The sequence below is a fragment of the Leptidea sinapis genome, chromosome 31, assembly GCF_905404315.1.
Source record: "Leptidea sinapis chromosome 31, ilLepSina1.1, whole genome shotgun sequence".
NCBI classification, from domain to species: Eukaryota; Metazoa; Arthropoda; class Insecta; order Lepidoptera; family Pieridae; genus Leptidea; species Leptidea sinapis.
In genome coordinates, this window is record NC_066295.1 from 6677224 (window position 1) to 6691621 (window position 14398).

General features: G+C 32.7%; 1 protein-coding gene across 1 annotated transcript; it reads right to left on the reverse strand.

The window, feature by feature from the left end:
- Positions 1 to 3183: 3183 nt before the first annotated feature.
- LOC126973984 (craniofacial development protein 2-like) lies at positions 3184 to 6824 on the reverse strand. The gene is made up of 6 exons (XM_050821330.1): positions 6524 to 6824; positions 6194 to 6424; positions 4997 to 6085; positions 4409 to 4633; positions 3932 to 4186; positions 3184 to 3359 (listed from the first exon to the last, which is right to left on the reverse strand). Exons 1-6 carry the CDS (start codon positions 6822 to 6824, stop codon positions 3184 to 3186), a joined length of 2277 nt encoding a protein of 758 aa, XP_050677287.1.
- Positions 6825 to 14398: the final 7574 nt, after the last annotated feature.

The window sequence follows — 14398 nt, forward strand, 5'->3', positions numbered from 1 at the left end:
CATTCAACTTAAAACCCATAAACGATGGTGTCCCCCAAGGATCCATTCTATATATACCCTGTACTGTTTCTTCTGCATATCCTCCAGCAGTATTCATAGATATATATACATCAGATGACAGGACGACGTTCAGATACGTGTTCACTTGAAAGAGAAGGCCAAACTAGCCTCTAAAAAGCTTGCTGTACACAGTGAGGCGAGACAGAACTTCACTCAAAAAGGCGCCAAATTCCCACCTTAAAGGCCGGTAACGCAACTTTTGCGGATGTTCATTGGCGGTTGCCTCACCAATTCTATCACATGAGCCTATTGCATGTTTACCTCCTTTTATATAAAAAAGCCCCTACTTTGATTTTTACAGTATAAGACCCAACTTTCACTACTACAGTTAAATTTATTATAACCGTCAGTTATGCTTAAAGTTCATATTATTTCTTCATAGAAATCTTAAGACCAAACTCGAGTAAACCAATAGTGTAAGAAAAGATAAATGTAAATATTAGAATGGTGTAAAAGTAATGAGATTCTGAGCATTTATTATTACAAGACAAGTCGTAACAAGGTACCCCAACGGTCCCGTGATGACCGCAAGTTAAAAGAAATTATAATTAATCGTACTATTCTCCGCCCGTCCGCCCTAATAGAGAGCTTTCCGCTGCTGGCAATGTTTCCTTAGCGAATGTTATAAATTAATCTCCATTCAACTTCTCGAGTGAAAGAATAGAGGTAACCTTATATTTATCATTTCTGATGTTGAATTTTTTCTGTGACCTATCTACGTCATTCTACTAATTAAAAACGCGACAGTTTTTAAGAATGTATGGATGTATTTTTGATACTCTTTCACGGAAAAACTACTGAATGGATTATTATTACAATAACATCAAATCAAATCAAATCAACTTTATTTGCGAGATAAGGTAATAATAAGATGTTGTTGGCTTATAATTAACAGCTGCTCTTATCCTAACCCATAAGGCATGCAAACTTATAGTGGAATACATAGTCAGTTCACGTTTTAATTTCTGTAACAATTACATTATTATACTGTACTATACTAAAAAAAGATATACATCCAGGGCAAACTTAGATTAACATCAATCATACAATAGTTATTATTTCATAGGCTTATTCATTTTAATTTATAATATAATGTCATTAGCTACACAATGATGTTGAGTTCAGTTGAAGTTTATTTTTATTATTTAGTATTTTATCGTCAAGAAAATCTCTTAATGAGTAGTATGCTTTTTTATTAAGTAAGATTTGAGTGACTTCTTAAAGTAGAATATATTTTCGCGTTTAATATTGTCAGGTAACTTATTGTAAATTGTTGGTCCCATGCAAAAGATGCTGTTTCGATACAACTCTGTTCTGGACTTCAAAGGTCGTAATTTGTTGTCGTTTCGTTTCGAAATTAGGGTTTCATATTTATTAATATTATTCTTTACCATAACTGCAACTTCATAAATATATATTGATGGCATGCTAAGAATATTTAATTTAATAAAGTGAGGTTTACATGATTCGGTTGCTTTTAGTGAGCAACATAGCTTACACATCAGAATAACACATAGGCTATACTTTATATAAATTTAGTATGAGTGTATAATGGAAATGTTGATCTTAAATAGCCCTACAAAAAGCCCGCGATTTTATACCATAAAATATTGACGAAAATAAAAAACTCTATCATAATTATCACAATAATTTTCTAGGGTATAATCTCTGGAACAACTTTACCGATTTTGAAAATTCTGATACCAATAGAATGCCACATTTCTTATGAGTGTCATAGGCTGATAAGAAACTTAAAATAAAAAGAAGTAGGAGAAAAACGGCTGAACGCAAAAATTTATTTATTTGGAAAAACAATGTCGGTCGGGTCAGCTAGTTTACTTTAATTGTGTTGACAACGTTATCAAGTATCCAAATGTTTTGAGTTTTCTTTAGTGTTAATTCCGCCAATATTTGTCTTTCAACAATTCGACACGTGTTTCACCTCTACACGAGGCATCCTCAGAAGATAATGACTCGCCAAACTCTGGTACGAGTCAGATAACAATGGATTTCCGCAAAGTAACGCCTACTTCAATAAATTTTCTTAAACGTTATCAAGGTCAATTATTTATAATCAAAGACATACAAAGTCTAAGGAAAGTATAAATTGATACGACTGTAATGTGTAGACTAAACAATAAACATTAGGAAAACCGTTATAAATACAAAATCGAAACGTAGGCATAATAATTTTACATCAACTACTTATTTCAAAAAGCTGGATAACAAGAAAACTTCGATTATGAGATAACAATCTCATATGGATTTCTCTTCTATAAGTTTATTATGTGTGGATATAAAATATGTAGTGCTACATTTAGCCCTTATTATTTAAAGGATATAGTTTTTCTCTGTCATTTTGTTCTCATTTCGGAATCGCGCTAAGTAAAAATCTGCATGAATATTTAAATAAAATTCGTATTTATTAAATTTATTGATTATTATTACTTGGAGCGCAATAAAGATACTTTTATGAATATTTTTCGAGTAGTATTTTGTAAACAAAAGCTAATATATAAAAATTATAAGTATCTAAAACATCTTTGAAAAGGACTACCTTATATCTGTTACGGCTTTCTCGGCTCTTTTAATATAAATATAATGAAAATAATCTAATATACACCCAAAAAAATGTGTAAATCTAAACACACAGTTTGATACAAAGAGTAGTAAAGTCAATAGTTGAATCAATATCATTTAATATGACAGTAGTTGCTCTAATATAATTCATAACACGATTTTTATTTTAAATTTTCAAATAAAAATTTCCCACTATTGTGCCCACATTATTATGAAGATTGTGCAATTTATTCTAAAAGGGACTTTACGGGCTGTTGCGAAAATGACATACCAATAAATAGAAAAAAAAAGAATTATTTGTATATTAACCCCCTTATTCATAATAGTCTGCTAACTTAAAGCATTGCTAATTCTCACTCTGTCTTCTTCTATTGACATAAGTCAGAATGAGAAAAACACTCCTTATAAAAATAAAATAAATAAAAATAGCCTTTATTGCAGCAACTACATTACATTTAAATATATTGCATAACTTAATTATTAAAAACTTTTCTTGCTGCGTGTCCCTCGACATAGGCCTCCTCTAAATTTTTCCAATTCGTTCTATCTCTGGCTAGACGAGTCCACATGCTTCCGACCAAGTTTCGGATGTCGTCCTCCCATCTTTTGGATTGCCTGCCTCTTTTTCTTTTTCCGTTTCTGGGGTACCACTCCGTCACTTTTTTCGTCCATTTTCCAGAATTGTCTCTGATCATATGGCCTGTCCATCGCCATTTTTGCTGTTTAATAATTTTGCTTACATTTTTAAATTTTATTTTTTCTTTTATGTCCTGCAGCTTCATTCTGTCTCTCAATCTAACACCTAGGACGCTTCTTTCCATAGAATTTTGGCAAGTTTTTAGAGTTGTGAGATTTTTCTCGGTTAGGGCCCATGTTTGTGATCCATAAGTTAAACATGGTAGTATGCAAGCATTAAAAACCTTTCTTTTGTCCTTAATGAGAATATGCTTGTTCTTCATCACTTCGCTGAGCGACCAATATCTTTTCCAGGAGTTCGTGACCCTTCTATCGATTTCTTTTGTCATACAGTCTTTGATTGATAATAAATGCCCCAGGTAAACGTATTCGTCTACATATTCAATTGTTTTACCATCTACTTTAATTTCTTTTTTATTAGAGTTTGTCATTATTTTAGTTTTGTTTACGTTCATTGTGAGGCCTACTTTAACACTTTCCTCTGACAATTGTTGTAGCATATGCTCTAGTTTCTTTGAAGACTCAGAAAATAGTACTATATCGTCCGCAAATCGTAGATGGTTTAGTTTTTCCCCATTTATATTAAGTCCCTCACTTTCCCATTCAAGATTTCTGAATATCATTTCTAATACTGCTGAGAATAGTTTGGGAGATATAGGATCTCCCTGTCTGACTCCTCTTTCTATTGGGAACTCGCTGCTGGCCTTATCCAATTTTATTCGAGCTGTGCTTTTGGAGTATATATTCTTTAAAATATTTATTATTTTTCCATGAACTCCTTGAACTTTAAGAGAGTTCCAAATTGCATCATGTTCTAGCGAGTCAAAAGCTTTGTTGTAGTCGACAAAACCTAGATAATATACACAGTTGTACTCTTTAAATTTTTCTAATATTTGTTTTACCGTGTGTATATGGTCTACAGTCGAGAATTTTGTCCTGAAGCCTGCTTGCTCTTTGGGTTGGTTCTCGTCTAATACCTTAGAGATTCTTGATAGTAATATCTTGGAGAAAATTTTATATATGTTTGCCATCAAACTTATCGGTCAATAGTTTCCAATATCGTTTTTGTCACCTTTTTTATAAATTAATACTATAGTTGATTTAGTCCAGTCTGCCGGAATGCTTTCAGTTTTCAGGATTTGATTAAATAGTACAGTGAGCTTGGGTGCTATTATAGGTAAGGTGGCTTTGAGCATCTCATTTGATATTTGGTCAGGTCCTGGTGATTTGTCGTTTTTCTGTGATTTGATAGCTGAAACAGTTTCACTAAGAAGGATCTCCGGTAGAGGATCTTTGTCTGTAATAACATCATATTCATTGTCTTTTACATTTTCCGCTAAGTTTCGATAATTTTTAGAACTTTTGTACAGATCACGATAGAACTCGGCTGCAGTTCTTATTATTTCTTCCCTATTCCTAGTTATTCTATTTGTTTTATTCTTGAGATTAATCATCCAATCCTTTTTGTTCATCAGTTTTTTTAGTGCTTTTCTTACTCCTCCAGTTTTGGTAATGTGATCTTGTATAGTTTTATTTCTTTTCTGAGTTATATCTTTGCGTATTTGAGATCTTATTTTTTTACTTAATTCTGCAATTTTAGTTTTAGTGGCCTTATCCTTTTTTGAAATCAACTGTTTTCTTTGTTCTATCAATTTCTCACTTTCATCTGATAGAGTCTTTGCTTCTGGTTTACATTTTACTGTTTCCCTTATTAGGTTAGTTATTAATGAATTATATTGTTCTTCTATATCCTCATAGTTTTTGTCTTCCTGGTTTAAAGCTATGGACAGATTATTTTGTAGTTTTTTGCAATCCTCTGTTATAGGTATTGGCTTGGTGTTTCTATAATTTCTTCTCGACTTTTTGGCTGGTACTTTTTTTAGTGAAGCTCTTACCATTCTATGGTCGGTATTAAAATTAAAATTGTTCAAAACATGTATATTAGAAAAACATCTCGCTTTATTTGTCATAATAAAATCAATTTCGTTCTTATAATTTCCATTAGGTGACACCCAGGTCCATTTTTTATTAGGTTTTCTTTTGTATTGACTGTTGAGAATTGTTAGTTTATTTTGTAAGGCATAACTGATAATTTTATTACCATTTTTACTTCGTATACCATAACTGGAATTGCCTATTATGTGCTCTTCGCCGAGCTTACGTTGTCCTATTTTGCCATTAAAATCACCCATAACTATAACGTTCTTTTTCATATAATGGTTGATCGATTGTAATGTTTCGAAAAATTCTTCAACTTTCAAACATTCTTTCTTATTTGTAGGTTCAGTGGGAGCATATACTTGTACGATTGTCCATGATTCATCTTTTACTGATGTTGGTAATTTAATGTTTAAGATTGCTATTCTTTCGGATATACCAATTATTTCTTCTACTTTTGATGACAGATATTTTTTTAACAGAAAACCAACTCCGTAAAGGCCTGGTGTTTCTCCGTTATGATATAGAAGGTAGTTGTCATATTCTTCAATACACTCTCCCATTCTTCGCACTTCGCTTAAACCTATTATGTCCCATTTAATATCGTCGAGTGCTTTTTCAAATTCAAGTAACCTTTCTGGTGAGCTAATAGATCGTACATTTAATGTTGATATGTATATATTATGTTTGTCTTTTTGAGAAGGGTAGTTAACTGTGAAGTTACAATTAGGATTTAGAGGGTGTTGGTCATTTTCCTCCACGATGACCAATCGGCTTGGAGGAAGATTTTCGTAGTTATTCTTAATGTTGTCTGTAACAGTTCGGTTGCCGAGTAAAGGGGATTGCTACTTGTTTTGGTCCGTGCCTTGGTTAAAAGAATTAGAGCGAGCCCGCATTATATCGAAAGCATTGACTCTACTAAATTTTGATGTTGGTGTGTTGCTTATAGACTCTGTTACATTTGGACTTTGTGAAGAAGCATTAGAGCTATATGGCGTAGATGGGGTACGCTTTCGTTTCTCATGACTCTTATTGTTCTTTATTATTAGTTTATCGTATTTGATGTAAGCAAAATTCCCTCTTTTCCTCTCTTCTAGCAATTGAGCTTGTAACGAGCGCCTTTTCTCTAACACCTCTTTCGAGAAGTCTTCTGTTATATAAATATTTTTTGATTTCTTTTTGTTTTTTAAAATTTCAATTTTCTTCCATGTATTTGCAAGCGTTATTACGATCGGCCGAGCTTTTTTACTATCAGCTGTTGTCTTTCCAACTCGATGCGCAGAATTTATCTCTTGTACACTTAATTCTATCTCTAACTTTTTTATTTCATCTATGACCTTCGTAATTAATTGTTTGTTGGACTTCTCGCTCTCTTCCATTCCAAATATAACAATATTGTTTTTCTTTCTATCCTTCTCTAACCAAGCTACTTTCTTTTCCAAATTATTTATTTCAATCTTTAAGTTTTTATTTTCTTCGATGATTGGCTGAAGCTTTTCGTCAATTTTTTCCGTTAATTTAGTTGTAATTTCTTTCGTTTGGTTCTCCATTTCGAGTTTTATCTTCAGAAATAATTGTTGTAAATTGAGATCCATAACGATAACTTGTTTCTAGTGGTAAAGTTAATTACGTTGTATGTTGTATGCTTAAAACGGAACGTAATATTATTATACTGCTTTTTGTCTATGGCGATATTCGTATACTCGTTGGCAGTTGGCAGCTCACCCCGCTGTCAAGTGCTTGCTAGTAAATGTCAATGCTAGCTGACAGCAGCGGTTGGTGATTATTGATGATTCATGAATAATAGTCTAGAAAATTGGATAATAGTGATTTTTTACCGTGGTTTGAATGAAGTTTCTCTTGTTAAAACTAGTGAATTTAATAGCAATTCAAGGGATTGGCACTTGCACTACTTGTTTTAACATAAATCACAGGTTTAAAAGTACTTTTAACCACTTTTTACTATTTAAAACTATTAGAGCTTCAATGTTAAATCTTGACACTTTGACAACCAAAACTACTTTTTGCTTTAAAACACTCCTTAGCGGCTGTTTAAAGTTAGCGGACCATTATGAATAAGGGGGTAAGAATTTGGGTCAGATAAATCGCTACGGTTGCCTGGATGAAATATTATCATCATTTTATTCCTAAGTCTTGGTCAAGATCGCCGGCATATCTTTGACGAAAGCCTTTGTCCTGTTGTGGACGACGGAAATTCGTATCTTTATCCCTACTCTGTGGTATTAGTAACTCAATAATATAAGAAGAAGTGCAATGATTTATACTGAAAATAATTTTCACAAACACTTCTCATAAAGAGATATATAAAAAATTTCATTATAGTAAATGGCTGGTACGGATTTGCCGTTCTTATATCGTTCTTTCGTCAAATTCCTTTAATGAAGATCATCAAAAATTGGAATAGCCGCGTGCCGTTTGAACTAACAACAGACTGTTATGACTTTGTTATGGAACTTCTATAAACACAGTTTTTTAAACTGTATTGAGGCCCTTTTTTTAAGCTCTGCAACTGGTCATGCGGCATGAAAGCATGGTTTAGGTAATAATAACTAAGCTCGTGAACTGACCACGCTCTCATTTGACTTTTTAGACTCTATAAAAGCTGACGACTAACTCTCATATAATCTAGATCAGAATTCCTTTCCTATCAAGCTGCTATTGATTCATTGAAAGAAAGTGATGACTACCTTACTAGCATAAATTCACTATAAAATAATATGGTCAGACAGATGTAAAACCTGAATCCAAACCAAATCTGATAATTTTGAATATATTAGTTTGCTTTTAAACTTTTTATTAAGATTAGATTATTTCATAAGAGGTAGACGGATTTTTATTCATAATAGAAGAATTAATGGAGATATATTGTCGTATTCATCGTCGTTTTTAAGCGCTTGATTTCGAATTGAAACAATTCCAAGTTTTGGGGCTTTTAAAATAATAAAAGCTTTTACTATTGGATTCTCTGCTATATTTTAAACATCACAAAGTCAGATAATGCCACTCGTATTTTATTCAAACAACATTTTTCTATTTGGAATGTTCGCGCAAAATTTATGACGCCCGACAAATTTACCTAGATAATCCATTTGCTTTGGACTGAAAGCGGAAAATAGTGAAATAGTCGAATCAATGATCTACAGATGACTTTAAAAACAAAATAAAGCTGATAAAATTAACATAAATCAAATACTTTGTAATTGTTATATTTCTTATAATTTTTTATTTAACTCGACGTTTCTTGACCATTGCAGAAGTAAATTTTCTGGGGGGTTGCCGTTGACACTAGTCTAGATAGTATTTGTCATAGTTGTCATTGTGAAGTTTAGCGCCATTTGGTGGAGGTGGAGTGTTTGGATGGTGGTGCCTTGGAGTTGGTATTTTTATTTTATAATTATTTGGGAAACTTACAGTTAACTAACAACTAAAGATAACGACATATGAAATAGTTGAAATTATTGATGGCTACTTAAAAGTTTTCACATTTTACATAAAACTATTATTAAGATGTATACGCTTTAAAACTAACTAGAATTTATTACATAACATAATCTTTAGTTTGGTACTAGATGTACAAATTATAATATGTAGTCCTACTTCATGTAACAAGTCGTCGTAATTTCTGACAGTAATATAGCTATTTGCATGATACTTACACCTCATTAGTATTTTCTGTAGACAGATGGTTTTTGGCAAAAGTAACTGGCAGTATTGTATTTTTAGGTATGTGTCGTTTGGATTTTAATTTGGATCAATCGAGCAGGGTAGGTAACAAAAAAGTTTGAAAAAAAAAATATTATTACGTAAATAACTTATGTAAAAACTACAATTACACGTAATCAATTTAAAAGTATTTTATTTAAAAGTGTAACACTCGCGTCAATCAATCAAAATACTAGAATAATACAATAAAAAATCAAATAAGGGAAGGTTATTTATGCAATTAGTGTAGAACTCTGGAGACCTGGCTTAAACAAAGTCTGGTTTGGAATTTTGTGTTGCTTCGAAGAATTTTTTACCATGTAAATAATTGTCCAAAATGTGGAAAAATAGAAATTGGATGGACTTTTGGGGATTTGGTAAATACGATGTATGGAGTTCCGTTTCTTCCTTTGCATAGGATGCCGGCTAGATTATGGGTACCACAACAGCGCCTATTTCTGCCGTGAAGCAGAAATGTATACGCACTACTGTGTTTCAGTCTGAAGGGCGGCGTAGCTAGTGAAATTAATGGGCAGATGAGAGTTGTTATCTTATGTCTCAAGGTGACGCGCGCGGTTGCAGTGCCACTCAGAATTTTTGGGTTTTTCAATAATCCAGAGCGGCACTGCATTGTAATGGGCAGAGCGTATCAGTTACCATCAGCTAAAAGTCCTTCTCGTCTGGTCCCTTATTTTCATTATCTTTCACACCAAGTTCGAGGTCCAGACGATTATCGTGAACTTATTTTCAAAAATTACTTTAACATTCAAAGTATCCATCCTTACTTTTAAAGCAGTAAAACAATTGAGAGTCCTACAATCCAATTTTTTTATGAAAATTAGGGACGAGACGAGCAGGACGTTCAGCTGATGGTAACATTATTGAAAAACCCAAAAATTCTGAGCGGCTTTCAGACCGAAACACAGTAATCAATAAATAAAGTAAGCTTCACTGCTTCACGGCAGAAATAGGCGCCGTTGTGGTACCCATAATCTAGCCGGCTTCCGGTGCAAAGGAGCTTCCCTCTAGCAGGATAATATAATACTTTTTTAAATCTATATATATAAAAATGAATTGCTGTTCGTTAGACTCGCTAAAACTCGAGAACGGCTGGAACGATCTGGCTAATTTTGGTCTTGAATTATTTGTGGAAGTCCAGAGAAGGTTTAAAAGGTGAATAATTATATGAAAATGCTCGGAATTAAATAAAAACAACTACTTTGATTTTGCTTTGATGTGTCCCCCGTCGTTTAGAAATCAAATTAAAATAATAGTTTAAAATGAATAACTAATGAGAATCTTTATATCTTTCTATCTTTCTCAGGAGGTAAAACAAACTTAATTTTAGCTACCTATAGTTGGTAGATTTTATGTACGATTTAATATTTGTTAGGTCTGAGAATCGGTCGTCATCTATTTTTTATACCCCAAAATTTTTAATTCTTGATTTTTTCTTGACAACGGTTGCTGGGTCAGCTATTCTACAATATTAATTTAGCTGTCATCTAATGTTATATTTTAATCTACAGTAGCGAGTATGCCAAAGCGGCAATTTTAAACTTAAACACTTATTATTATGTCTTATGAAACATTCTTTTATGCTTTCTCTTTACCTGAAAACGTAAATGTTGTTGATATGACCCACATCTGTCGACGAAAGTATGTCAGTGCTAGTTAAGAAAAGTATTTCTTAAAGTGAACATAATTTTTAAAGACGTTAAGACTTATTCTTATTCTCTATAAGACAATATAACACTAATTAACAATAGGGGGACTTTAAGTTTTAGAACAATAGGTAAAAGAATTAAGAATAGTTCTTTGGTTCTTCGAAAAAAGAGGAGACGCAATATATTTGAGAACAAAACATAATATGGGGAAGTATAAATAAAGAATTAACTAGCGTCCTCATGCAACTTTCGCTTTGATTTGCATCCATACCCGGCTTCCCATTATCTGGCGTTTTCAGAATTCCATCCGTCTCCCAAACACAAAAAAATTTTAGCTGGGCAACGATTTCAGAACAATGACATAGTAATAGATGGAATACATGGCTATTTTGAGGGTCTTGAGAAAAATCATTATAGAGATCAAGTCTTTAGAATCGATGGATGAAATGCAAAGAGCTCACGAGGGTTTATGTTGAAAATTAATTGAACACCCTCATACAGGTCTTTTATAACTAGACTTTTCATTCCCTCGTCTTTTTATACGCTTAATATAAGCTAGATCCATTATCTATACATTTAAGGAAAATTTTCATCGTTGTATTCATTGCCTTGAAGAAATCCGATTTCCCTAATAATTTGGACGGGTATCAAGTACCGATGGTAATAAAATATTCTAAAAACTTTGGTCTTATTTCCGAACTTAGGTAAACAGAATACTAAAAAATTGCGAAACGCATACGTATCGATACACTACACGATTTATATTACTTTAATTATAATTATTTTAATAGTGTTAAAAGTAGTTGTAGTTAATAATACTAAGATATACACACTGATATATAGCCAGACAGATGAAAATACAATTAAAAAATTAAATAAATTCCTTAAAATGAAAAACCACACAACACCCGAATTCCCTGAAATATAATGATAAGTGCATTGTTCAAACTATATTAACATTCTATTATTTAAATAAACCCCACATCAACGGCTATGGAGCTTAGAATATAATTTCGAATCGAGCCGATAATCGAAAACTCAAAACACATATAGGATTGTTCAGGTAAACGATCCTAAACAAATTTTTCCCTTGAATAAACCACAAGTCGATTCTTACAGTTTAAATTATTTTGATCTTAAAAAAATCCATTCGACTGCAAACACGAAGAGACATCAGGATATCTAATTATAGTTGTTATCCAATGAATTAATCAACTTTCTGGCGTTCCCCAAGGCTCGCATTTAGGCCGCATACTGTTGACAATTTTTACTAACTATAATATTTTAAAAACTATATCTATGTATAAATTTTAAAGAAAAGAGAAAATTAAAATATAAAAATGCTGTAATATTTTTCAAGGCTGTAAGGAAGACCAACATATGCCTATAGCATTGAAAATACGATCAGAAATTAAGGTAAACAATTAAGGTATAGAGTAAATACAACACGACCCAAGCAATCGAATCCCCAAACAACTCCGCAGTTAAAATAAGATATTAATAAAATAATAATAGTAACAACACAAATTGCTACAATATTCATTCAAATTTAAAATTGTCTCTACATATTAAATGTACTCAAATGACAATTTTATTATTATGCATATTGGCTGAGTCTGCTGGTCAGTAGACGCGGCTAGCCCGGCATCCAATATCGATATATAAGCAATTTGCAAGTAAAATTTGTGTGTTGAGCGCACATACCGCGCTATGTACCTACATAGTTTTTATTATTTCATACGAGTACATTTTGTGTGCAGATATTACGCCTCTTTTGTACTTCACATCAACTACAGTTTCGAAAAAAAAAGGACAGTACCCTCACTGAGTAAAAACCAATAGAATATTCAACTTGCATCTTTGATGAATGTACTCAAATTGAATTACTGAAGTAGGTTTAGAATATTTTTTGATTAATTTAAAAATTAAAAAAAAAAACATTATTCGCGGAAGATATTTTGACTTCCTGCATTGTAATACAAATCTATTGTTATATTTTATATCTAATTATATTTATTATCTATTATTTCTAAGTTAAAAATACTGATATGAATTGACAAGACGACCAATAATCAAATCAAGTCATATTCTCTCTAATACTTTTGTAAAGGAAATGCATAAAAAATTCCTATTTAAGAAAACAAATTCAATCCATTGAAATCCTAACTACTCTTGAGGCATAGAGCTTACATATGTCCTTACCAAAATCCTTAAAGCTAGTTCAGTTCATTCAACCATAATATTATAATTTCAGTTTGTCAAAAAGAAATACATACCTACATAAGATAAGAGTACAAAGAGTAACAATGTTGAAATTTTACGAATGCTATTGAAAAGTCTAACAAGCCATAACTATGACAAACATAAAGCAAATAGAGAAGTTAAGGCACTATTTCAATATGGCTTCATAATCTCCACGTTATCAGACGAATAATTTATTCTTTAATACAAATATCTTATAATAGTCTTAGTGTGATTGACTTTCAATTTACCAATTTACTTGCTTAACAATTAGAAAACTCTGGCTAGATAGTAATCTATGACCTTTCGCGCGACTTTCCAAAGCTAATAATTTAGTTTAAGCTTCTGGGGTTTACAAGTTTACCACAAAAAAAAACCATTTGTCGTTTCGCTTCCCAAAAAGCCTCCCTAGTATCGGAATACTGGGTCTTGAAACCTCGAGTGATTGCTAACTCCGCGGTCATCTGGAGCGCAAAGCCAAATTGGCTTCGAACAGCACGGCAATACTTCAAGCCGGCCTACATTCTAGCGCTCTACAAAGTTCAGGTTCAGCCACATTCGGCTGTCATCTCTTGTCTCGCTTGCCCCAGTATCAGCTCGAACCATTTAACTACGTGCAACGCAGAGCTACTCGAATTGTCGGGGACCCTGTGCTCTGTGCACGGCTAGATCACTTGGCGTTGCGTAGAGACGTAGTCATTGTATATCTTCCACCGCATTTATCACGAGGAGTATTTCAAAATGCTGCTTTAACCTGATTCCTGCCGCCGAATTCCACCTTCGCACGACACGCCACAAATTACAATATCAACAGTGCGGTTTTGAAGGAATTTTCTTCCACTTACAACTAAGCTGTGGAATGAGCTTCCTTGTATTTCCGGGGCGATACGACATGGGTACCTTCAAAAAACGCGCGTACACCTTCCTTAAAGGCTGGCAACGCTCCTGTGATTCCTCTGGTGTTGCAAGAGAATGAGGGTGGCAGTGATCACTTAACATCAGGTGTCCCGTACGCTCTTTTGCGTCTTCCATAAATAAATAAAAAATAAATCTGTCGGAGCAAAACTTTAATATAATATCTATGAAATAATTTGCAAATTGCATCATAAAAAATATTATATTTAATTAATATAGATTCTTATATTTTTTCTAATTTAACTGTTCTCGAATAGTATTTGAGTCGTATGTATAAAATAAATTGGTGAAATTTGTCGTGGCTCCACTCACAATAAAATTAGATTTACTGTTTGAACAACCGCGTTTTTCGTACTAACACAGCATTGCTATAAAATGTAAAACGGGAAACTGAAATGTCCTAGTCAATGTTTGTCTAAACTATTTACTTGGTTTATTTGGACGTCATCCGCCCAATCAATGCAGCAAAAATCCGAATGAGAATTAGTAAGTATATTTGGAAAATTTAGGATCTAATTACATGTTGTGAACACCAGGAACAAACATTTACTTACTATGTCTACTATTCATTTAAGTCG